At 46.9% G+C, this 24,631-nt stretch overlaps 1 protein-coding gene and 1 long non-coding RNA gene across 3 annotated transcripts in view; one reads left to right on the forward strand and one right to left on the reverse strand.

Annotated features, from left to right (window-relative positions):
* Window positions 1-24,631, reverse strand: part of lrmda (leucine rich melanocyte differentiation associated) — a 141,620-nt gene that overhangs the window by 87,933 nt on the left and 29,056 nt on the right. Inside the window, exon 2 of one of the 2 annotated variants that reach the window (XM_057047194.1) lies at window positions 23,514-24,366. The exons of the other annotated variant lie outside the window; for it this stretch is intronic. Coding sequence (XP_056903174.1) covers window positions 23,514-23,599 — 86 coding nt within the window. The 5' untranslated portion in view covers window positions 23,600-24,366. The remainder of the gene's footprint in view (window positions 1-23,513; window positions 24,367-24,631) is intronic. 2 annotated transcript variants of the gene reach the window in all.
* On the forward strand, window positions 1,383-11,318 carry LOC130533624 (uncharacterized). Its single transcript, XR_008952628.1, has 2 exons — window positions 1,383-1,774; window positions 10,937-11,318. It is a non-coding gene; the product is annotated as an uncharacterized LOC130533624 (long non-coding RNA).

Genomic DNA, 24,631 nt, shown 5'->3' on the forward strand with positions numbered 1-24,631 from the left:
AGGCGGTAAGGACAGGGCCACTGTAAGTAACTGCAGCGGGAGGAATTCTGCTGCGGAAAATAAATAAACAAGTAAATAAAAATGGGTTTTCGGCGTGAGCGATGAAAACAGCGATTCCTGTAATGATGCCTCAAGAGCAAAAAAAAGGATAAAAGGCCGGGATTAAAGAAACAAATGGCGCCATATTAGGCGTTAACAGCTCGTGTACGTCATGCGGCAAGACTGAAACTGCGCAAGGTTTCCACAAGAGTAATACCGCCGCTGCCGTTACCGTCTCCGTGAGGAATATCTTATTTAGCGGCCAGGACGGCAGCCAGGGCCGAGCGCAGCCTAATGCATCATCTCCCAATACATCAGAATAACTGGGATTTAAATGAGGAAGACAAATAGCAGTGACCACTTTGTGCGATCTGAAACGGAATGTAAAATAACACATTAGGCTGCCACGGTGGAAATGAAAAGGCTCTACATTAAAGAGTAATAACCATCTCTCTCCTGACTCCAGACTTCATTAACCCAAAGCTAATCTCCCACTCAAACTCCCGATCTTTACATGCCACGGCAAAAAAAAGTCACTCGATACGGCTTGTTTTTATGTCCCGGCCTTTTTCCTTTTCCATACGACTGATACAAAAAGGGAATAAATAAAATTGTGTGCTCCGGAGGAAGCGCTGCCATCCATTATCATAATGGCGATGTTCATGATCTATTGCATTAACATCCAGTCTTTAACCCAAACAAATGTGTTCCTCACCCCGGCGTTGCGCACCCGTTTACCAGATACAAATGTGCTCGTGCATCTTAACCCGGAGAGCTGCAGGTGTGATGCATCGCCGGCAAACTGAGGGGAAAGAAGCGGCATTTCCCACCCTGCAGCTCAACACTGAACACACCCTTTCATTTGGTGCCGTCGGACGTCTTCTCGTCGGCGATGGGCTCATTTTTGGCGCGTTGGCGTGGCAGCAGGAGCGATTAAAGACAAATCAAGGGCGGCTAACATTTTAATATGGGCCTGTCAGGCCGTGAGCTGGCGGCATGACCCCGTGTCAGGGGTAGAGAGGCGCCGACGCCGTTTAAAAGATGACGTGGACAACAGAGGCCATATGTGTGAATGACTGCTACATGCAGCTGGAGGGCACAGAGGCCCACTTCCTGTCTCCTCTAAGTGTTAATATAACCTTTTCATCTGTTCGCCACTGGAATCGATCCCCCCCTCGCTGTTGGTACAACTGGCACCTCAGCAGCCTCTTTCATTCGTTATATTGAGCTCCATCTGGCTTCAGTCGTTTGCCGTTTTAATTTACTTGTCTCCCGCTTTTTAATTTGCAGCGCATTTACAAATGGCGGCGGCCGGCCGTTCCAAGCTGCCCCTCGTCGGCGGCGGGGATATTTGAGGACAGCCATAAGTCTGCAACGCCGGGTTATTAATAGACAGCAACAGATGTTTACTGATCGTTGATTGCCAGTCGTGCCGACCAGTAAAATCTGTTCATGAACGAGGCAGGATTTATTAGAGAGCAGAAAATAAACACCCGTCTGCAACCTTTTTCACCCGCTCTCCCGTCTGCACCAAATTGTCACAAAATGTGCTTCACAGGGCGCGAGGATGCCTCTTCTCTCACCGTCGAACTCCTCCTTCCTTCCTGTGCAGCCAGAAGGTGACCATTTGGCGACAAACCCTGTCAGCACTGACACGTCTGGCTCATCAGCCGGCAGCGGCCAGAGACTTTGCTGCGGAGAAAATTTGCCTTCAAATGATGAAAACGTCCCGGAGGTAAGCTGGCACGAGTGGCTTTCTACAGGTGTGTAATGGAATGTACATGATATATGACATTTAGTTGTTTTGGGGGGCAAGTACGCATTTTTACCCACAATTAGCCGTTCTTTTTTGCCCCTCTGCTGCTGATTTATGTAGCTGTGCAGTAATCATACCCTCTAAAAATGCTCTATTTACAGCCACAGGGTCGAGAAACCAGGCAGATACAGACAAGTTGGAAAAAGTGACAAGTTATAAAACTTTAAAGCGGGCCGTAAATAGCTCTGTCACTCTACCCCCAGTGTTATATTACCAACATGGACGCATTTATCTGACGGGCGGTAAATCTTAATTCCCCATACCACCCCCCCAAAAAGAGGTAAGATGACACACAGGAGTAAATAAGCTGCAGACAGCAGGACAAAAACACAGGCCCCGTTCGTCAATATGAGCTTTGCGTGAAGATCGTCGTCAATGGAGGCGGCTGAGTGGCGGCAACTTCCAGAACAATAAATTCAGCCTTTATTTGCTCCTGTTAAAGGTCTGTAGGAACAATTTGTGCCTGCTAATATTTTTTTACGGTGGCTTCACCTGCCTGAGATCCTTCAGCCCCTTCCTTCAGAAGCTGTCAAAGCCGCCAACTATAATATATGGCCCCTCCAATGAGAACAGCTGTAGCCGCTCTCTCCGCTGCCACGGCTACCCTGCCCCGCACCCAATAATACATCAAGATTAATTGATTTCCTGTCACACTCTTAGAGAAAAGAAAATTAATTTTCATGTATCTTTCCCCCGCCCTCCAACCCTCGGTGCAGGAATTTTGTACATGGGAAGTAATTTAAGTTTTTAATTATTCATAAGGGCTAAAAACATGATAAAGTGTCGAGGGGAACACCCCGAGGCCTCCGCCGAAAGCTGCGCGTGTTTCTCAGACAACAATAGCGGCTTCTGATGGTTCTCTAAATAATGAAGGTATTTGCATGGACTTTAATGGAGTTGGAGCCGCGCCGTCTCCTCTTTGCCTGATTCAAGGACACAGGATTCTGACCCGAGGTACAGTCGGTCCATTTACATGCAGATTAACCGAGTTATGCTTTAAATTGGACTTCTGCATCTTGTAGTTGTTGGTTCCTTGTCCCAGTTGACATCTGGGCGTCCCATTACAGTCAGATTAAGGAAATAATTTGTGTTTTTCCAAGTGTCATGTAAACCGAGTGACTGTGGCAGGTCAGCAGACAACATTTCTATTGTCCTCAGTTATCAGTAGTTGCCATAGCAATATTTGCATCAATTTCAGATGTGCTGCCAACCTGCCTCACTCGTGACCCTTAAGGCTTCATTTGGTTCTTAACTGGTTCTTTCCTCCTATTTTGATCCATTGTCCGTCCATCCATATTCAACTGCAACTACCGAGCAGCTCTGGTGCATGAATAAGCTAGTCGAGGCAGTTTTGGGTGGGTCTCATGAGATAACCTTGGTGTTTGCAGAAGATAGAACAAAATGAAGGTCAAGGTCACAGGTCAAGGTCACACAATCAGTGTACCCTGGCAGCGGTCAATTAATGAGGCCCCGGTTCAACTTGGCTCCAAACCCTGAAAGAGGTTTTGTATGCATGCAGCCTGCAGCACTTTCACTGCTGCTGCTGAGGTTGTTCAACTCATTTAGTCTTAAATTTGCTCTCATTTAAAAGTATAAATACATTTTTGCAGGAAGCCGAAGCAGTTTAATCTGAGGACTGTTACAGCAACGACCTGCACTGTGTCACTGATTCGAAAACGCCCTTCGCCGACGGCGTGACACATTGTGACACGTTGCACCCAGGGATGCGTTAGCTTCTCAGTTTTTGCTGTGCCTGAAATAAGCTAGCGTTTAACTGCACTTGTATTAAGCTGTGTTATTTCAAACAAGCACCATCGAGACCACACGCACATCTCAAAAGCTCCAAAGAACAAAGGAATGATTAACATATTACGGGAACAGAGGCCCTACAACCCCCACACGTGTCTTGTCTGATAGTTAGCAAGAGTGTAATTATAAGGTGAGATATGTGTGAATCCACCTGTGATTTCAGGTGTGTGTGTGTGTGTGCGTGTGTGTTCATCTTAATGCGGTACTATTCAAATTGGTCTGTCTCGCAAAAGGTTCTAATTATGCTGAAGAGTCTAATTAGCATTTAGTATAACACCACAACAAATGCCACAAAATCACACTAATTCCACAATAAACCACCTCGGCGTTGCACCATCAAGCGGCTTTGCTCTATAATGAGAAATTAATCGTAGAATACTGCAATGGGCCATTCCTGCACTCCTGCTGAGCGTGTTAAATCATTTTTCACTCTTTCCAGATTGTTCCCATCAACAGCTATTCCCAGGAACCCTAATGAGCATGTATTCCCATTCCTACCATAAAACATAAATGATCTGCAATCTCATCACACACTTTGGCAAATTATTAGGCCACTGACCCCCGAAAACTGGTGTGGAGTTGCAGCTTTGTCATGAAGTCGTTCATCCAAGGAGCTTTGGCTGCTGTAGTGACCATGTTTCCATACATTCATTATGTTGCTGTTGTGGACATTAAACACACGTCCAGCCTTCATCTCAGATAACACTCGTGTTTCAGTGTAAGATTTTAGCAAAGCTATGAAAATATACCGCGTACATGACTCAGCTGTACACGAACACTCAGTCAAGTTCAAATCTCCAACTAGTAATAAATATCTAGAATTGCCTCTAATGAATATAAATCACTGTGAGGAAATGATCTCCCTTTTAGTTGAGTTAAATGACACCCAGTCTAATGAAGTTGCATGTTGCAAGGCAATAAATTCATACTAATAACCGGTAGGCCTCATCTGTATTTAAATGGTGCGATGCACAGATGTGATATGAAAACCAAGGGGGAATATAGATAATATTTGAAATGGCTGGTTGCTTACACACAGAATATGTGGATAAAGAATGCAGAATCTGACAGATGATGGGGGGGAAAGAAATAAAAATCTTCATTTGGTTCTTCAACACATGGCATTTATTGCTGCCGCCTGATATATTATTTACGTTCTTTCACATCTGGAGTTAATGTTCCTTATCTTGCTAACAAAAACAATTTAGAAAGGAAACTTCCACAAGTCAAACCAGACTGTTTCCCAGACTCCTCTCTGCTATCTGTCTCCATTGAAATATTCTTTATTTATTTTTTGGAAAATTTAAACAACTGCTGCTACGTCCGCCTAAAGCAGGCTAAAGCCAGAGGAGCATATTCATCATTATAATACTTAACACTGGGGGGGAGGGGGGTGGTATGGCATCGCAGGCATGATTTAGGCCCTGCAGAGACAGGAATCCAAGCTGTCAGAGTCTGAAGTAAATTCAGTTCCTGTAAATAAATTGGGGGTGTCCAGTGCTAGCACACGCTATCTGGTTCTATAAACGAAAGAGCAGACACTTGACTACACTTGTGTTCTGGTGTATTAGTGGGTGTGTGAGGCAGGATGAGCAAACAGGAAACAGGATGAGCAAAATGTGGGAAGGAGCAACTTTTCAGGTCCAACTCATATCGACTGGAGGAAATGCTAACAAAGGAGGAAATGCGACCGCTACCAGGCCTGTGCGACAAAAAGCTGTTGACAGAGCTGTGCTGGGTCACCGTGGCAAGGTTTCAAATACAATTATTTCACAACCACGGAGGCACTCTGGTTCACAGCCAATATTAACATTGCGAGGACACGCGTATGAGAAAGTTGCTATAAACGCTCAGTTTACGATTCATCATTTGCAGGAAGTTCAAGGGCTGTAACATAAAACTGCTCAGCACCGGGAGGTCCGGTAGAAAAATACATTAAAGGTTATACTGCAATCTGCAAGCCTGACTGAGTTGCTGAGCACAAGGTCACGGGACTGATACCATACTTAATAGCAATATTAAAACCAAACAGGGCGGCTATTTCAAAGGGACACGGGTTGATGAGAAGAGACAACCTGTGATATGACACACATAAAGCACTTAATTTCTTATTAACCCCATAGCAGGGGTATGTTTTGACTCCATGTTGGTTGGACATTCAGCTGAATTGTGTCCTGATTTATTCATCACTGGTTGTCGATTAAATGTTGTGGAAAAGATGCAAATGAAAGTGGAGATCTTTACTAAATATGTATATTCAAGATGAGATAAATTATACAAAAACAGCTGCACAACAACCAACAACACACTTGTAAAACAGATAAAGGGACCCAGGAAACTGCCCTGCGGGACGCCAGAAGCCAATAAACCCTGTATTTGGACGCTATGCATTGATTGTTCTTGGTCATTTAAATGCATTTAGGTGCTGAGCTTCCATTTCTGCTCTATATTTAACAGAACCCACATAAACTCAACAGCAATCCATCAAACAGTGTCTGAACACTGCTTGTTATTAAAGCTTGTCAGAAAAGCGTGGCAGCAGAATTGTGAATGAATAAACATGCTGCACAGAGGAGATATATCACGGACGCGGGGGCCTGCCTGGTGTAGCCACATCCAACATTTTGGAATAACGTGCGCGATTTCGAGGGAAGGAAATGAGGCAATAATAAAACTCCCCTTTCGGCCAATTCATCAAAATGATTTACAGTGCACCTATGCAAACATGTTATCGTTTCATTTCTCAAAGTAAAACAAATAGCCACTAAAGCCTCCCTCTGCTTTGCTCTGGCCCCTTTTTAAAAAAAAGAAAAAGGAAAAAAAAGGCACATTTGAAAAATGCAAGGCTGCGAGCTAGCCTGCCTCTCACGACGAGCTGACACGGGCATCTATAACCTTAAAAATGACTTCTGGGTACCAGGTATCCAATTATTTCTTACCCAGGAAGCAGTGCTAAATGGAGCACTGCAATGATTTACTCGCAACCTCTCCTTTTATTAAAACACTTTGTCTTATTGTTTTATTGATTTACAATCCGTCCTACTTTTTTGGCATCTGAAAACAATCAAGGCGCAGGGCAGCAGAATGTTTGGACATTAATCGTTAAAAGACAGTGTTTTATTCCTGGCCTGGGGTTTGCTGCACCAGCTGCTATGCATTCTGGTAAGAGGCAGTGATTTATGACCCGGCAGCAATAACGATGAGGCGCGCTCATTAACATATCGACAGGCTCCAAGATGGATCATCAGCATTGATTATTTCATGGCCTGTTGATGCCATTTGTTAAGAGAGGGAAAGAAAGGGGGGAGCGGGGAAAGGAGGGGGAGTGATGGGCTGTCTCGCGGAGGTGCGAGGATTTCTCTCTCGAATCTTTACAGCGGAGGGGAGAAAGACAAAACCCTGACTCCTTCAATCACCGGAGCCATCACTCTGCTGTCAGAGGGAGGAATCAATGATTGACAGCGTTTAACCAGTCCTCAGCACTCGGCAGATCCATACGGATGAAAGGTGCACGGTAGGGAGGGCCATAGAGATCCGTCTTAACACACGCTGTAAAACATTACTTCAGAGGCACAATTACAATATCAATCAGTCAACGCTGTCCTCCATTCCAACGGGGAGAGCATACAGGAGGTGTCATTCACATTCGGAAAACCTCCAGTGATACCGGCGCCACAGGGATGGTGAAACTGGCGAGTGACGGTAATAAAAGGATTTTATTGTCTTTTCACCCGTTAAAACGATTCTTCTAGGTGTTTTTGCCCAGTTTTAGCATATTAGCATGTCAAATATACTGTATTGTAGCAACTAGCTATGTCGGCAGTGGTGCTGCCACTAAGCGAGTTGCCATGGTGACGGGTGCTAATTGATGAGTCTCACATTTATGACGGCGTGACAGCTACCCTCGCGCCCCGGCCCAGAGTCGCATACTTCTGGAAGGTACTGCAGTGAGACCATGCCATAATCACATGGTCACATGCACAAGGGGAGGGGTTTCCCCCACCCCCCCACCACATGGCCGCGCTCAGATGTGCACGTGCAAGGCAATACAAGCACGGCCAACACAGACCAACCTGCAAACGCACGCTCACTCGATCGGTCTCAATGATATGAGACACATATTGACCGTTGGGCTTTGTCCCAGTACGACACGGGCAAGTGTGAAAGCATCGTGCACACACACGTCCTTCCTCATCAGGATCAACGGTAAGAAACGACTCGCAGACGCGTATCAATATCGGATTTCTGTGTGATGCAACAAGCAGATCAAGCGTGTTACCGCCCCCCCCCCCCCCCCCTCACATGTTAACTGAATTAAAAAGGCACAAAGAGAGTCAGTCAATTAAGTCACTAAGGGCTTGGCCTTCAGGTGTCCTTGGAGAACAGGAACAGAGAGTAGTGTGGTTTTAGTACTTGTGTGTGGGTGTGTGTAGGGCAATGCCTCCCTTCCTCTGACAGTGGGGGCTCGCCCTGCCTATTGTACTGTAAAGACGGGGGCTTTAAATTGCTTCCGTCACAGGGCCCTGAGTAATGAGTGTGATTCTAATCGCAGTTCTTGGGGCCATCGACATTAGTCTTAATCTGAGCGAGGCACTCCAACACCTCTGACAAGTAATGCAGAGCAGGTACGGGCGTAACGAGAAGCTACACACACTCAGGTTACCCCACCCAAGATGCAGAGGAAGGCTTTTGTCAGGAGAGCAGTTAGAAGCCCGCCACTGTCTCTGTGCGAGGCTGCTAAAGTGGGGAGGCTGTGTTAGCGTTTGCAAGCCTAAAACGCAGCTATCAGAACACAATTACATCAACATTAAAACATGTATGCCAGGAATGGTGTGTAAAACGAGTCTAGGTGTGACCTTATTTATTCTTCGGGGCACCCAAATTCCTCCAGCCTCTACACACTGTCACGATTGTTCACCCGCACGCCGAACAAACAGGTAGCAAAGCAGAGAGTCCGCTGCCACTGGGGTAGTGGAGGGCTAAATTGCTGTGGGGCTTTGAGTGGCTGCATAGCCGAGCAGGTCGTTCCTCTCTGTCTCTCTGTGTTTGCCTGTGTTAAACTCCCTCCTCTGCCCTCATCCATCCTCTCATCCAGTCCCCAGCTCTGTCCATCCATCAATCCCAGCACTTTGTCAGCACCCACTCCATCCTGGCTGCTGCAATCACGGAGCAGAAAGGGTGGCGCACGGGGCATGCGCGCGGGAGAGGCGTGTGTAATAAAGCCACAGACAGGTTCAGAGAGGATGGAGGGAGAGGGGGGGGGGGGGGCTGCCTGGCCCACGCTGTCGTCCGCTGCCTCCGAGCCCTCGTCACTGGGGAGCTTTTCACCTCCCATCTGCATCGGTGCTGATCTGCTGACAGAGGCCCTGACAGGCGTCGCCTCCTATTGCACAGGCAAGCAGAAATACTAATGCCGCGCCCCCACCCTACCTGGAGCACTCGCACCTCCTCTCCCAGGCCAAGACATGACGCTGATAAAGAGGGGTCGCGAGGTGGCAGTGACGGAACAGGTGACAGAGGTGTGGACGTGCAGCGGGACGGAGGGGAAAGTTGATCTGAAGATGGAAGAAAGCAGGAGGAGGAGGGGGAGAGGCTGGAAAACAGGCTAAATTACGACGAAAAGCAGATAACAGCAGGTACAGGAGGGAGCAATTTGGCCTTTTTTTGGGGTTTAGTTTACCGCCTCACTGTCAGAGAAGTCGCAGAGAGAAAACATCTGTTTGATTAAACCTTGATCGGCTGGAAGTCGGAGGTTGTTTGGAGACTGAGCAGACGTCACTGATCTCACCAGTCGTGCTGGCTGGGACGCTAATGAGAGGAGGGCGCGCACGGCGCATTAGAAAGAGCACAACTGCACCTTAGTTGTAGGGAGGTCCCACGGGACGAGGTTAAACTTAAAAACAACAGTCTCACCTGAGAAAAGCTTCCCAAAATAACAGCAAAACACGCACTGTTGTTTTTTTATGTTCACAGCTGCCAACACAGCAGAGCTACCCTGGCATTATTAGCACTAATCCAGCTTATTTCACCACTTTTCTGACCCAACTGCTGCGGCAGAGTCAGCGCACGTGGTTGTAATTCCTACAAGCATCCAGACCTAATTCAGGTTTACAGGTTGTTACTGTTAATGGAAAGCATCATCGCGGGCCAGGAACCAGGGGGAATAATCAAACCGGAGCCTGCGCATCTTCAAAGGCCCGCCCTGGCCGTGCCGTTGACTCGGTAACGGCTGATCAAAGCGAGGCTACAAAACGAGGCGGCGGCAAAAATCTGTAGGAGAAACGAAAATGTGGGGAATGCAGCCGTCATGTATGCAGTATAATAAAAAGATGGTGCTATGGCTGGTGGCGGAAGGATACAGCGGCGCACTTTTACACGCCCGTTGACCTTTTTTAATCGAGGCAACATTACTCCTTTTCATTAACAAAATGTGCTGATTTTAGCCCCCTGATGCGCTTAAACAAAGCCGGTGAGCCTCCGTCTCGCTCCCGATGCAGTTTCCAATCAGCTGACACTAATTAGACAGCAATAAACTGTTATTAATCGGCTGGACAGCGCACAACGAGCAGGATATAAATGGTGGCTGTCAGGGCTTCATTCAGGAGCCAAATGAGTATTCTCAGCTCACTGCCTGTACATGAGGCATCACCACCTATGTCTGCTAACAAATGCTGGCAATTCGCCGCACTGTTGATGTGTCACACACACACACACACACACCCCAGTGAAGTCACAGTTTTAACCGTGTTATATACCCTCTAAAACAGACGTTTCATAATGGTCCTACTTTTGGCCCGGTGAGGTGGGCTAAGCATCTTGTTCCGCCACCGGTCCCAGTCTGGCTCGCAGATAAGGGCTGTAATAAATGAGAGCCTTATTTACAAAGTCAGCTCCACTTTAGCCAATCTGTGCCTGGAGAGAGCAGTTAGAGCCGGAGAAATGAAAATGTGTATCGACGGGAAGAAGAGGGACAAGCTCCTCGGAAGCGGCCAAGACAATCTATTACGGCAGCGTTTCCAGACGTCTCCATTGCTACCAGTTTATTAGGAATGTGAATGGCCCCACACGAGAGGCATTTATGATGGAATGTGATTGGATTACACAGCGCTCTAACCATGTGTGATTGGTTTATCTGGAAAATATTAAATTCCTGTTTAAATGGACTGGTGGGGAGGTGGGGGGGGGAGTCGATAATGCGCCTTCCTCGCTGGAAGGACTTTGTGGGGGTGAAGTTATGAGATTTGATATTTTATCACTCATTTCATGCTTTAGTGCGGCATGGAGACTGACGCTAATGCGCTGGAAGGACGCGGCGCTGACAGCACACCAACATATTCGCGTCCAATCACCCCTGGCTCAAGATTCATCCGGACTGGGAATAATCCATTCTGAAAAGATGAAGTGGAGGTGGGCGTGTCTGACCGCTCTCCTCGTAAGTCATCTGGAAAAGAAGAATGAAGTCACGGCAACGAGGATGGGAAATTACAATGGAACGGAGGGGGAAACTGCCTGGGCGTGGGATTGTGAAAACCTTCTAAATGTAGAAAACAAAAACAACAGCCGCTGTGGGATGGAAGCGGGAAGACAGTGAATGCATTTAAAGCTTGTGTCCTGTGAAGAGCAAATATGAATAAAAGGCTTAGGAGTAATAAAAGATTGTTTATGTATTCTGGCATGAAATGGGGCGGCGTTGTGAGGGCGGCAGGCGAGAGGAGACGGATGGACGGGACTGACAGGCTGGTATTCATCCTGCACGCCCCAGCGGCCGGACTGCTACTGGCGCTCGACAGAGCAATAAATCACCAGCTCTCCAGTCTGTACCTACAGCTTATTACATCCAAGATGACAAATAAATAATAATCCCTGTCACGCCAGGCCTTTGCTCAAGGATTGAGCCAGAAACCTTTTGCTCATCACTCCTGATCTTAAGTGAAAACACTAGAACAAGGGAATTGAAGGCCACGCTTTACTGAGCTTATGGAAGTCGCAGCGAGGGAGAGAGAGACCAAATTCAAGAGATGATGCCACTACAAAGTCTTTCTGGGTGAGAAAGGAAATGATCCAGAGAGGTGGAAAGAAAAGGGGAGGCGAGGGGGGGTGTTTGGGGGAGAATTGCCCTTGTGCTCTGCTGGAGGAGGGGGTGAATGGGGCTCTGGAGGATAGAGTAAATCAAAAGGCTTCATCACTAAACAGGACCACAAACACCGTGTGCAATTTAGGCTGGAACAGCTCCTCAGCATATCCATTACCCCCCCCCCCCCCCCCCACACACACACACACACACACACACACACACACCATAACACAACACTCACTGGTCACACTGTGACGGACAATTGACTTCAACTCATAAGTGAACGTCCTCAACACAGCCCGAGATGAACAGAGACGTCCAAGTTTGGTATTAAAGTGAGTAAAAACACACTTGCGTAACCGGCTTAGTTCACTCCGGGATTATTCAACCACTTCCCACCTTTTTGTTGAACTTTACAACAGTTAACAGAGCCTGTGAAACGAGTCCACTTATGTGTTATTTCATATTAATTGGCACTTTAAGGAGGGAAGAGAGGGAATGTTCGACAGCCTACTCTCTAAACCCCTTAAAAAATGAAAACAAGGCTTCTCCTTTAAACAAGACACAATTTACTTAGTGCAGTGCCACCATAAAAATTAAAAGCCTTCAACAGCAGCAAATGAAACAGCACTGGGGTGTTGTAAATCAGATATGTCACGTCCACCCAGAGAGAATCTACATACAGGAAACAGGGGCCTCCTATTAAAGAGTGCACTGTCATAAAGGTTACTGAATTGCAAATGGTCCTCTCCATCTTCCCTGTAATGGAGACTGCTTGAGACAGAGAGAGAGAGAGTTTGCTTGTGGCAAAAGGAGAGGAGAGAAAGCAGCAGAAGCATGATAGGAATAACAACCGAGGGGCAGCCGGTCCCAGAGTCTGGGACTCTCCCAGTCCCTTCATAGCCAGCGCCAGAGACATTAATCACTGGATCACCAAGCCATGCTTAATTGCAAGTTGTATATCACCGTGCATACAGTGGCTGAAGGGGGAAGGAAACTCATTATATGGGTTTGCTGGATGCAGAGCGTGGTGCACCTCATCTGGACCCCACCACCTCTTCCTGTCACCGTACTCTGGGGAGCCAGCGCGACGTGACAAGGAAAAATGAAGCATGCAGTCACCTCCTAATTAATATAGCTTTGCCACTGTTGTCGGACCACTGAGGACATTTAAGGCTGATCAAAAATGTACTCAACCAGTCACGCCACTGGGGGCCAGGGACGTCAGAATTTGAATGGGTGTATTAGACAAACACGTGCGTTATTTTTGCTTATTAGCTGAGGCAGAGGAAGCATTTGTGGGAGCCACTGAGCACCGGAGTCAAGGTCAGAGGAAGGCTTTCTCAGCTAAAAGAGAAAATGGGACCAACTCCCAATCGGCCACTTTTATTTAGATTTCTGTTAGTGTTTCTGTGGGCGCTATGCTAATGAGGCGGGCTTGATAAATGGCTCATAATATTTCCCAGACATTTTGCTTTCCCTCAGAAGTTTTCCAATGTGATAGCCTGAAAATAATAAGGCGCACTCCATCATTATATCAATTTCTGTTACCCAGATATTTCAGCCCACATTAGCACTGATGAGCAAAAGGCAAACAGAACCAAGGGCAGAGCCTGGCACCATTGATCAAACACTGTCATTTAAAGACTGCTCCTCCTGCAGACACACGCAGGGTAAACACAATATAATGTATGCACAAATATCTGCGCGCGTGGATAAACATCAACTGCATTCATGCGTAAAGAATTGCACAAAGGAAAAAATTGTATTGGGGTGATTGAGGGATATTAATTTCTCCATATTGATGGTTTTTAATCACATTCTCAAACGATAAGTAATCAATAATTAAAGATAGATAATTACTGACATTAAGTAGGTTCAAATCTGGTTAATTTCATAAATAACCTATTTTTTTGTAGACTGGCAGAGCTTTATAGTCTTAAAATGGGACATGTGTGTTTTTCAAAGGATATTAAGAAACCATCTATTTTAATGAACAGTGTGGTTTTTGTTCATTTTAAACCAGTTTAAAAGAAAGAATGGAGATGATTAAAAAAAAGAAAAAAGATAAAACACTCAGATCTGGTCTTGTGGTCGGGACTCAACCACTGTGTTGGGTCCCAGCCCAAGTTTAGCTCTCAAAAGCTCTTGTAAAACTTTGTGACCCGTTCTGAAGGAGGCCTCTGGGAAGATGGACGCAGGGTCAAACAAGCATTCCAGGTTTAGGCATGAAGTGAGGGACAATTTCCATACAGTTGTAAAAAAAAAAGATAAAGGTCAGGATTCCTGAGAAGTTGTCACCGAAGGGCCAAAGTGCACAGAGAGTTCAGAGGGTGAGCGAAGGACGCTGAGGGGAGGAGGGAACAACGGATGAGACGGAACCGAGAGCTGATGTTCCTCATATAGGTGCTGGAATGAAGATGGGATGCCATCAAAACTCAGTCAAAAACCAAATATGGTGGCTTTCTAATGTAAACAAATGTAAACACCACCTTCATGCAGCCCGGTTTCCTTCAGGACTGGTTGGGTTTCCAGCTGACAGTTCTGCTGAACAAACCCAGCAGTGTTTAATAACCAGCCCTGTGCCGATAAGATTATTTGCATGACCTGGAGGACTTCTTAAAAGTCCTCAAATCCTTTGATCGTGTTGTCTTGACCCTTCTGTCTGATGGTGGATGCCATGCTACACGTGTTCTACATGTTAGTTTAACTTAAAATGGTTTGGAATGACATGGATTATCAAGCATGGAGGCGAGGGCGGCCTTCTGTTCCCTCAACTAGGTCAAGGTGGAGAGGAGGGAAAGTTGATAGAGTCCATTCCTTTAGGCAACCAGGTCTTCTGGAACAAGGAGACGTCGGAAAGAAAAGCATGGACGGGAAGTACAGCGGAGTCTGAACCCAGAATTCGATCAATCCCGTCACGGCTGCAGTTCCAAACAAAGCCCAACATTCCTCACCGCTCAGCCAGGCTTGTTTTGCTAACGAGAGTTTAAGTTAGAAGCTTAGAAGCTGCAACACAAACACCGTCCTGCCAGACCCCTGACCTGCCACTTACAACCTCGATCGCTCCTCCTGATTAGACCAAAACAATGCTGGCTTAGCTGAACCAATATTTGTGCGAGTGAGATGAATCACTCAGGCTTTGTTTTGCCTCATGCTAGTCACTCAGCAGTAATGGACCCAACATCCCAGCCTGGACTAATGTTCTCTAGCTGACAAATAACAGCACCTGTTGACTGAATGAGAACCACCCCCCCAATCATAAACTGTAGAAATGTGATTTCAAATTCAAAACAGCAACTTGAAATTGCCGTTGAAGGTCTGATGCCGTGTTAGCGTCACCAACTGTGACAGGTACTAAATCACTCCATGGTAAATGCCATATTTTATCAGATTATAAAATCAGCTTGCAGACATTTCATTCCCCCCCACCCCCCCCCTCTCGTTTAACTAGGGAGACGGGCCGCATTGAGAAACTGTCTGAGTTTTTACAGGGGTTACAGAACACGGAGGAGACGAAGTGGGGGGGTAGGGGGGTGAAAGTGTGCGTGCTCTCCTTATGAATTACTTTGTTGACCACAAGCTAGGAAGGTGCCCGTCAAGTCCGAGTGGATCCGTACTGTCAGGTTAGCCTGTAGGTGCTACAACCTTTGTGTTGTGTTGTCGATAGCTTGATGCTAATGGAGCCCACCTTCTTCAGCTCTGATCACGGGTCATACCTCTCCTCGGCCTTAAGGGGCAGTCTTTACTTTGCTGGGACCCCTGGGTCTGTGTTGGCCGCTGCATGGTCCCGCCCTAATGCGAAGTCTGTATAAACACTGTTGACTGTGCTCCCCTTTAAACTAGGGGAGGTCAGAAGTTCAGTCTCCAGGTTTTAACAGTTAAGGCCGGGCTGTGAACTTGTGACCTCCTGGAGTGAAGAGGAAGGGGGTCGTGAAGAACAGGAAAAAGAGGAGCGGAGAGGGGAGGGCCGATTGTCGTCGATGCAGAATGACTGGATTTACAGCTGCGTGCTTACTGCATTGCAAGCACAGCAGAAAACACCTGATAGCATCGCCTCGGGGGAGGAACTGCCCGACCCCTTTTGTTGTCTCTCTAGCCGTCATCGGAGCGCCATAAATCATGTTAATTACTTGACTGATGGAATAAACCTTTTGAAAAGTCAGTCTGTGGCAGCTCGGCTTGGAAGCGGAGATTCCTGCAGCACTGCTCCTGCTTGCTCTGCAGCATCTGTCACCCTGTGGTCACCGTCTAATCTTTCCATTTGTCTCCGGGACTTCTGAAGATGTGGATAAGCAGGAGGAGGGCTGGATGACTGGGACACAGGGACCCACCCACCATCCGTCTTCCTACGGGTGGTCTCCGAGTGAGAATCGACAAACAAAAGCTAATGCTAAAATCTGGAAGTCTGTCTCTTAAAGACGGTTGTGTTTGACCCACGGGTTTGGCTTCACGAACGTTGTTCTTTCAAAGAAGCTGCTTCTCGACGTGCACGAAAGGCCCAAAAGTACAAAAAGTGCACAGACCAATACTTTTATGAGAGGGTGATAAAGTCATTTTTGAAAGCCACCTATTGTGGAATCATTCATAAATTGCGTCTTTATTTCCTTCTGCTACATGATTACATGACTTCAACAGTCAGAGTTGGAGCCACAGAGCAGAACGCCAAAGACATGAAAGGTCATTCACACACAATAACAATCCCTCCAAGAGTGCACTCACGGGCTTGTGGGTAATTACAGTTCTTTCGCTGGAGTGTTTTGTGTTTCGCTTTGCTTGTTCTGTCTCAAAAGCTAACAACCGCTCATTATTCACGGTTTGAGTTGGCTTTCTTCCTTTGGCGGGCCAAATTACACACAAGAGTGACAGCTCTCAGAGGACGACAGGACCAACAGTTTTGCAGGGTTCTGGTAAGTGCAGGCTTAAATCAAGGGGGAAGGGACACCGACTCCAACCAGACAGTCTGTTGACTTTGTGGCAAGGGCAGCAAAGGGTTGGACTTTGAATATAGCGTCTTTTTACAGCAACCGCTATACTAACTGTATCAACATCTATAAAGTCTCCATCATATACTTTTTACGGCCTTGGCCTGCACTTTATGAGTTCTAAACATATAAAAATAAACTTAAAAATAACTTAAACATGCTGAGCCTAACCGGTAGGGTATCCAACTCCACCCAATGAAAGGCCTGAACGCCATTCTTGGGAGCATTTTCCCAAATAGTGTCAGTAGCACAGATGACCTCACGTGGTTCCACGGCTTGGCGAGCAGCTAAAATGTCAGGTTATTGACACAGCTGATTCAGTCAATGTCAGATCAATACTCCCCACCCCCCAAAACCATAGAATTCAGGGCTGAACGGTAAGCCCCGCCCACTCTATTGTTGAGCTAGCAGGCGTCTACTGTACTGGGCTGTAAATGCGCGGTCAGTTTGGGGTCTGCTGTGGGAAGGATTTATGATGGCAAACAGAGGGTAACGAAACCCGGGGAGATGTTTACCGTTAGTGTCAGAGCTCATTATCCCCTTAAAGAAAATGAGGTCAATGGGAAACAATGGCTGAAAGTGTTGTGCCCGTCCGACGGGCTTCCATCGGTATCACCAGAGAAACAGGGCGTCGATGGCGATAAATAAGCAATTCACGCAGGACGGCTGGCGCTCCTTCTTTTTTTGGGGTACTGTTTAATCACTTTGCCATGGCTCATAACGTTTGCTGTTCAGCTGATGTGACAAGTCTATTTAAAGTGTACACAAGACCACCGTGTGCACCCCGAGCTCGTTCACGCTCACATAGAGAAACGGGGCCTCCGTCTGAGACGCTCATAAATTTAATGACACTTAATGAGCATTTATTTTAATACTGCTGTTTCACGGGTGAGACAGTACTTCACTCTACCCAAAATATAGTGCTGTGGTGTGGCTAATAATTAGCACTACTTAAAAAAAAACAGTATTTTTACAGGTTAAAGTATAGAAGGCATTTTAATTTCAGTCATCTCCCATGAATAAATATATATTTTCCATCTTCAAATGGACTTCTGCTCCATGGAAAATCACCATGATCTTCGAGTCTCTTCTGCCAGTTTTCACATACGAGGATTATCACAATAATAAGCACCAGTGCTGCTGTATTGATCACAGAATTCGCCTCGACTGCCTGAGAAAGGCCTGTCGATATGATCAAGGAAAACTGAACGAGTGAGTGAGCTATCCATATAAGCTTCTCTGGAGATAATTAATACTAACGACACAACTGGAAATACAAGGTTCTGCTTGAAGAGGAATTTGGTGGTATGAAAACACAATACTGGGCCATTAGCTGCTTGCTAATGCTAGGTCAACTTGGCCAACCAACCTCACCTCCTGTCATTCAGTGACATCTGTGTGAGTGGCCAGTTCATCGGAGGGACCTAATATGAGCATACGGGGGTTCGGTACCTTGCTCAAGGGTACCTCGGCAATGCTCTGAAGGTGTTCTGGCACCTTCCCCTATTACCAGAATACAAATTTGTTGGTTTGTAAAAAAAAAATTCTTATCGGAATCAGACAGAGTCAAAAAATGACTGAAAAGTTTAAAGTTTGGAAAAAAAGAATTAAACGGAGTTACGTGGTGAGCTTCACGAATGTCAACCAGCATCCGAACACAGGCGTCCTAAATCTGAATCTTCATTTCCTCTGGTGAAGGAACTTAAATAGATCACATTTGTGGAGATCTATTACCCATCATGGCACCCTCATTCATCTCAAATGCATAATTTCTATGGGTAATGTGTTGCAGCTCCCGATGCATCAACATTATTTATGGTTTGACATTATAAAAGTAAGTGCATAATTTATGGCTCTAAATTAATGCTAAATTAATGCACTACCTTCCGTGCTGTCTGTTTTTCAGATATCCTACGCCAGATTGCCTAATGCCAAAACTACAGAGCAATCCAATTTGGAGCGGAGAGCCCACAGCAGCCTTGATTTATGACAGCAAATTAAAAAGAATGAAAAATTTATGGCAGCAATTTGAGGGCAGTCATAAAACTATTATAGAACTTTGAAGTGGCATTTTGTCCTTTTGCGTGGAAGGGCTGCAGGATGATCAAATGGCCCAGAAATACCAAAACTGCCCTTGTTTGAAAAAAGATCAGCCGTAGCGATCAGAGGTTAATTGATCCGCCACTTGAGTGAAATGAAGGCAGCGGTAATGAAGGCCGGTGGTTTCCCATCAACATATTACTTCAGCCGGGCCGGCTGCGTGCGAATTCCACTAGCATGAAATCGAAGCTGCTTCTGGCATTTGGGCGGACGCCGAGCCGTGATTGAATGGAAGCCCATCCTTGACTGACAAATGACATATTAAGCTTTCAGTCAGCGGGGGGGAGGGCGGGGGAGGGCAGGGGAGCCAGGCATGTCAGTTACCTGCTCCGGCTGAAACGCTGCTTGTCAGTCTGCCATTGGCAGGGCTAAACATGATCTGAAATGTTAAAAGCTTCGTACGCCCGAGTTCTTTTTTCCTCTTTTTTTCACTTCGCCGAGACACTTAGACACACGAGCCGTGACACAGCAGCCATGAGACTGGCCGTCGCATGATGAATCCATGTTGGCCATGAATGTCAGAGTATCCCGTTCATAAGTGGAACTCCATTTGTTGGGCCTGTGGGCATGCTCCTCTGGTTTCATGGTGGATATCAAAGGAAATCAGACTAATAGACAAGTGACACACAAAGCTTAACAGAAGAAAATGGACCTTCAGGTGGAAGGAGACGTGGCGTTATGAGGTGCGTTCTTCAACCACTGCATTTAAGCAGCTGTGCTACAGTGGCTGCTCATGTTGGGGGTATTTCTGTGTTCCTCCTGTCCATGTGTGGCCCATTAATAAAGATCCGAGTGTACATGTGACAGCGGTTTGTGGGCAGCGCTCAGCGGCTCCATGTGGCCCTCTCCTTGACTCTGAGGGTGTTGATTATGGATGATTAATGGTGTAAAGGAACAGAGAAAGAAAGGTCATCTCCTGGGTTTTAGAGGGAGCAGCTACATTGGGAGTAATTAAGATGCGTGTGTAAGCATGATTAATAAGCACACGCGGCTGCTGCGCACGGTAAACAAGGTAACCAGATGGTTCAGATATGGACTTTATAGGTCTGCAGATGGAGCTAGGTATAGAAGTGAGCGTGCATCATTCTGAGGATCTATTTTCCTCAGGTAACTGGATAACAGCTTACCTTTTGTGAAGACAATAAGCCAATCATCATTGAACAGGATCCAGCGGAGCATCACGGAAGCATGGAAGAGAGGAAAGAAAAAGGTTTTCAGCCTGTTTTTATTTAAACGTGTGGAGTTAATAATAGACACGGGCTGCGTTTCCCAGCTATAGCATATCAGAACAGCCGCTGAAAATTAAGACCGACCTACCTAAGATGACCCATTAGACGGGAGGGAGAGAAGAAAAAGAAAAAAAAAAAATCAATCAACATCAATACTCCCAGCGCAGTCATTTCTAAGACAGATCCCATCAGCACATCCTGTAACCGACCGGCTTTGACTCGTATTACAGCAGCTTTAATGCATCCCACCGCCTGCACTGGCGTCCACGCATCAGGCCGATGCTGCATCAGAGCTGTCACGAACCTTGTCCAAATGTCTGGACGGATGACAACATCTCCAGCAGATGCTGTGACAACGGTGCTGAAAGCAAGGGCAGCGTTCCAGCAACGGCGCCGTTTCAATATTAATACAAAAAAGTGAATAATATACAAGACCCACTTGAGGTGCCCCACGCTCACCCTGTGATCTTCCCAGTCATGTGACAAAAAGATTAACGCCAACATGGCGCGTGACTGGGGGCCGGCTTTGGGACAGGTGTCACTTCAGTCCAGTGAGCAGAGACAACTTCTGCTCATTCTGCCGTCTCATGTCTGCATGGCCGCCCCCGATGTCCTCATCGGGTCGGACATTAGATAAATACAGAGCGGCTGTTGGGGATCTGGCCATTTATGCTGGAAAAGGAGCACAAAAAAATTGAAAAAGGCATTTCTTTCCTGCGTAATGGTATAAAAACACAAGTGCTGAGCAACAGTTAATGCTACATGATGTATGTGTGCTACATAATTGGGTTTATGATGATAGATTAATGCGATTGTCATCAAGTACTCATGCTAACGGTGCTATTAAAGAAATAGCTGACAAAGGTCTTCAGCTCAATCTGGTGTCTAATAATCACTGGCAGCGGAAGGACGCAGCTCAGACTAAACTCATTATGAAGGCACGGGGGCTTGGTGGGGCTTCCGTGGGGGCAGGAGTCGCTGTGTGAAGCTGAGGAGGCGGAAAATGTTGAGACATGCCCCAAGAGAGCAGGCGCCATCTTCTTTTACTTCCTGTATACAACCCGCACGCGCGACAACAAAGACCCGTCCAAGTATTCGTCTAAATTAAGATGAAATATCTGCAGTGAAAACAGCTGTCTGTTGGTCCAGCAGGCCCCGTTTGTCAGGGTGCGTTCAAGCTAATTGTAAGTGAGTCCCAACATCAGGTCTACAGTATCAGCCCAGCTTACTGTGTCAACAAACGGAGGACAACCAGGGCTGACAGTCACTGAGCCGCGCCACATGCTAACGTAGCCTCCACCAGAGGCCGTGGGACGTGATAACACCGCAGAAGACAAAGGGATGGGCTCCATATGGCCAGGAATCACAGCCTTCAAAAAGAAAAAAGGATGGAGCTATGAAGAGAATCAGGATGACAGCTCCAAGGAGCGAGCGGCATGGAAATGGGACCAGAGCCAAAAGAGCGCCGTTTGGGTGGTAAACCCGCTCCCGAGACAAAACACTCTCAATATCTCTGTTTAAATTCTAGCGCCATTACTCCTATCTGAGTTGGTTTTGTGGTTTTGATGTTTCTCGGGGTCTTGCGTGTATCCAGCTGGGGGAGTTTGGCTTTGTGCTGAAGCAGTTTGAAGCCCTCGTTCATCAAACACAGTCCTGCATATTTGGACAATCTGGAAAAGTCTTACTCCTGAGCAAGACAGAAAACAGGGCTTCTCACTTCCTAACGCACGGCACACACAAATGTTGGCAATGTTTCCTGTTGAAATCTTGCGTCTGCTTTGTCCCATCCAAGTTTGTCAAACTGCTGTCATTTCAATTGTTCTGTAAAAGAAAAATTGTAATCCACCTGTCAACGGTGACAGGGTGTTGGAAAACCTAGATAATGGATAGCATAGGACCCAAAATTCCAGCTACGCCACTTTCTGCCAAGTATAAATCCCAATACTGTTTCTTTCCCCAAGTTTATTTGAAAATCAAACTACATCAGTGTGGAGTTTTCTAAGCGTCAGCCTCCACAGACAGACCCAGATCTGAATGAATAAAGGAAAATGAAATATTGACTTGTGGGATTAAGGCTTTAAACCCCATCCAGCACACTTCACAACCTCGCCCAGATAGGAAGAATGCAGCTAGGAGATAGCAGCGTTATATTTAGGGTTACACTGACATTGAATTCATAATTTGATTCATGAGGCCATTCCGAGCTACTTCCACAGGTAATCAACCTTAGAAGGGAAACAGTAGTGTCCACAATTAGAGATTAATGTCGTCTTTGGCCGAGTGGCTCACTGGCGTCATCGAGGTAATTAAGGAAAGATAAATCCCCCGCAGCTTAACATGGAATGAAAGTCAATTAAAAGACTTTAAAATAGCAGAGTAGGTTGTGTTTCCGAAGATCTACATTCTGTTGCATGAATAATACGAAACTGAAGGGTAACAAAAGGCCACCTAATGCAAAACCACTGTTAAATCTTGCAAATTCAGTGCTGATCACTGTCCTGACCTCTGCACTGTTAGCATGTTGTCAGTTGCGCGGCGCTGTGTAGGATTGGTTTTATTAACACTTGGGGCCTATGCACCAACGGCCCACTGACAAAAGCCGATGGGGGGGACGGCTTTGATCTACGCGCCTCACTAAATCAACACCAGGCGAGGGTTCACGCGGAGGTCGCTGGAGTCATCTGATCATCACATTCCAAAACCGAGCGCCACATGACAGCCGCGGACCGGTACAGTTTAAATGTCACTAAAAGTTCAGGCTCGACAAGACGGGGCGGCCAAATTTAACACATCCCCACAGCGGCGGATCCACTCGAGCTGACCGGATCGGCTGGTCGAGTCAAATCCGTGGCATTTAATCGATATCTAAAACAAAACGAAGAGCAAAAACTCCCACATCCATCTGTGCACACCATGGAAATGCAAAACATGCATTCAGGTTTACATAACTTAACGTGCTCGCACGCACGTTTATGACGCCGAGGAGAGCGCCAGCACGACGTTGGGACCGCACAAACACCGAGGCGGCCGGCGCCGCGCGGCCATTTGCACGGGGTCACTAGCCTTCACAGGAGACCAAACCTATCATAACACAGCTGCGAGCAGAGACCTCCTTTGTATTCTCAGAGAAAAAAAGAGGGTGTGCTGGTGGGGGGGCCAGAAAAGATGATCCAATTAAAGTTATATATCACTCAGCTCTCCACCGTCAGTGCATATTCCTCCTCCCAGGCAGGCCGGTGTAGCGCTGTAATTACACCTCTTCCTCTGACAACCTGCATGATTGTTTTCCTAACGCCGTATTACTTCGTTAGTACTTTCCGGTGCGTGTTATTTTTAAACTGTCAGTCTGGCGCGGCTCATCCTCCCACCCCCCACCCCCCCCGCACTCGTCTGTTTATCATAACAATCATTAATAACTGTCACTTGCCAACAACCACAGAACAAACTCATTGCCTCATTACCATGTTGTGGCGTTTGTTCCGGCGCCGCGCCCGTGTATCGCTCGCAACAGGGCCAAGCCAATTACTTTGCTGAAATGGAATCGCATTAATCAAAACTTAACAAGGTGGCAAATGTAAAGATATCACGTTGCAAAAGACAGCGGAACTAATACGTCTCTGTGGTGGCTGCTGCGGAGGCACGCGGCCGCCAGCGTCTGGATGCGCCGGCTCCGGGGAGCTATATGAAATTTGACATTTCATATGATCTGAGGCAGCGTGGATGGTAAACAGAAGACATGCGGCGGGCAGGAGGGAAGTTCAGAGGAAGAATCAAAGCCAGGACGACACCGACAAAAAAGCCAGTCAGATAAAAGAGGGGAATCGGAGGTGGAAATGGTGGGGGCAGTAGTGAGACGTTGAGGTGGTGGAGGAGGACAAAAGTGGGAGGAACAGAGAAGAAGAGCAGACAGCGAGGGAGGCGCCTGGATGTACAGAAAGAAGAAAGAAGCGTAGAAGAAAGAAAGGCGCAGAGATGGACAGGGGGCAGCCGAGTAGAAAAGAGGAGCAGGGGGGCGGGCGTGAGGGAGGGAGGAGGAAGCGGCGGGCGTATCTACGAGAGCGCCAGCAGGCGGCACTTCATCATGTCTCCCTTCACAGAGACGTTTTCTTTTACACTTTAAATGATGATACTCATCAATCAGGGGCTGACAGCTGCATCAAGCCGGCTGCAAACATGCAAAGGCCAGCAGTGTGAAACCTGCTGACGCCACCCATCGCTGCGTGCAGGAGGAATCAGTCAGCCGCTCGGCCTCCGCCCGCCATTTATCTCCCGCTCTCGCAGCACCCGGCTCGCCCTCCTCCACACCAAACCAGGCTGAAGACACAAATAGCACATTAGTACGTGTCGTCATTCTGGATATTATTGCTGTGGTGAACAGAGACGGCAATTTCTGTCATTCATTTAAAAACAGGGGGAGGCTAGCCGTTCTTTAGCTCCTCCATGCTACCGGTCCTTTAATTTGTCACCATCTTTACTTGATCCTCCCTTTTATTTAGCGCTCATCCAGAGCACCTTTCACCGCAAGTGTGTGTGTGGGGGGAGGGGAAGGGGGGGGTTCTGAACACGGCCGAGCAGATGG

The sequence above is a fragment of the Takifugu flavidus genome, chromosome 11 (assembly GCF_003711565.1).
Source record: "Takifugu flavidus isolate HTHZ2018 chromosome 11, ASM371156v2, whole genome shotgun sequence".
Lineage (NCBI taxonomy): Eukaryota > Metazoa > Chordata > Actinopteri > Tetraodontiformes > Tetraodontidae > Takifugu > Takifugu flavidus.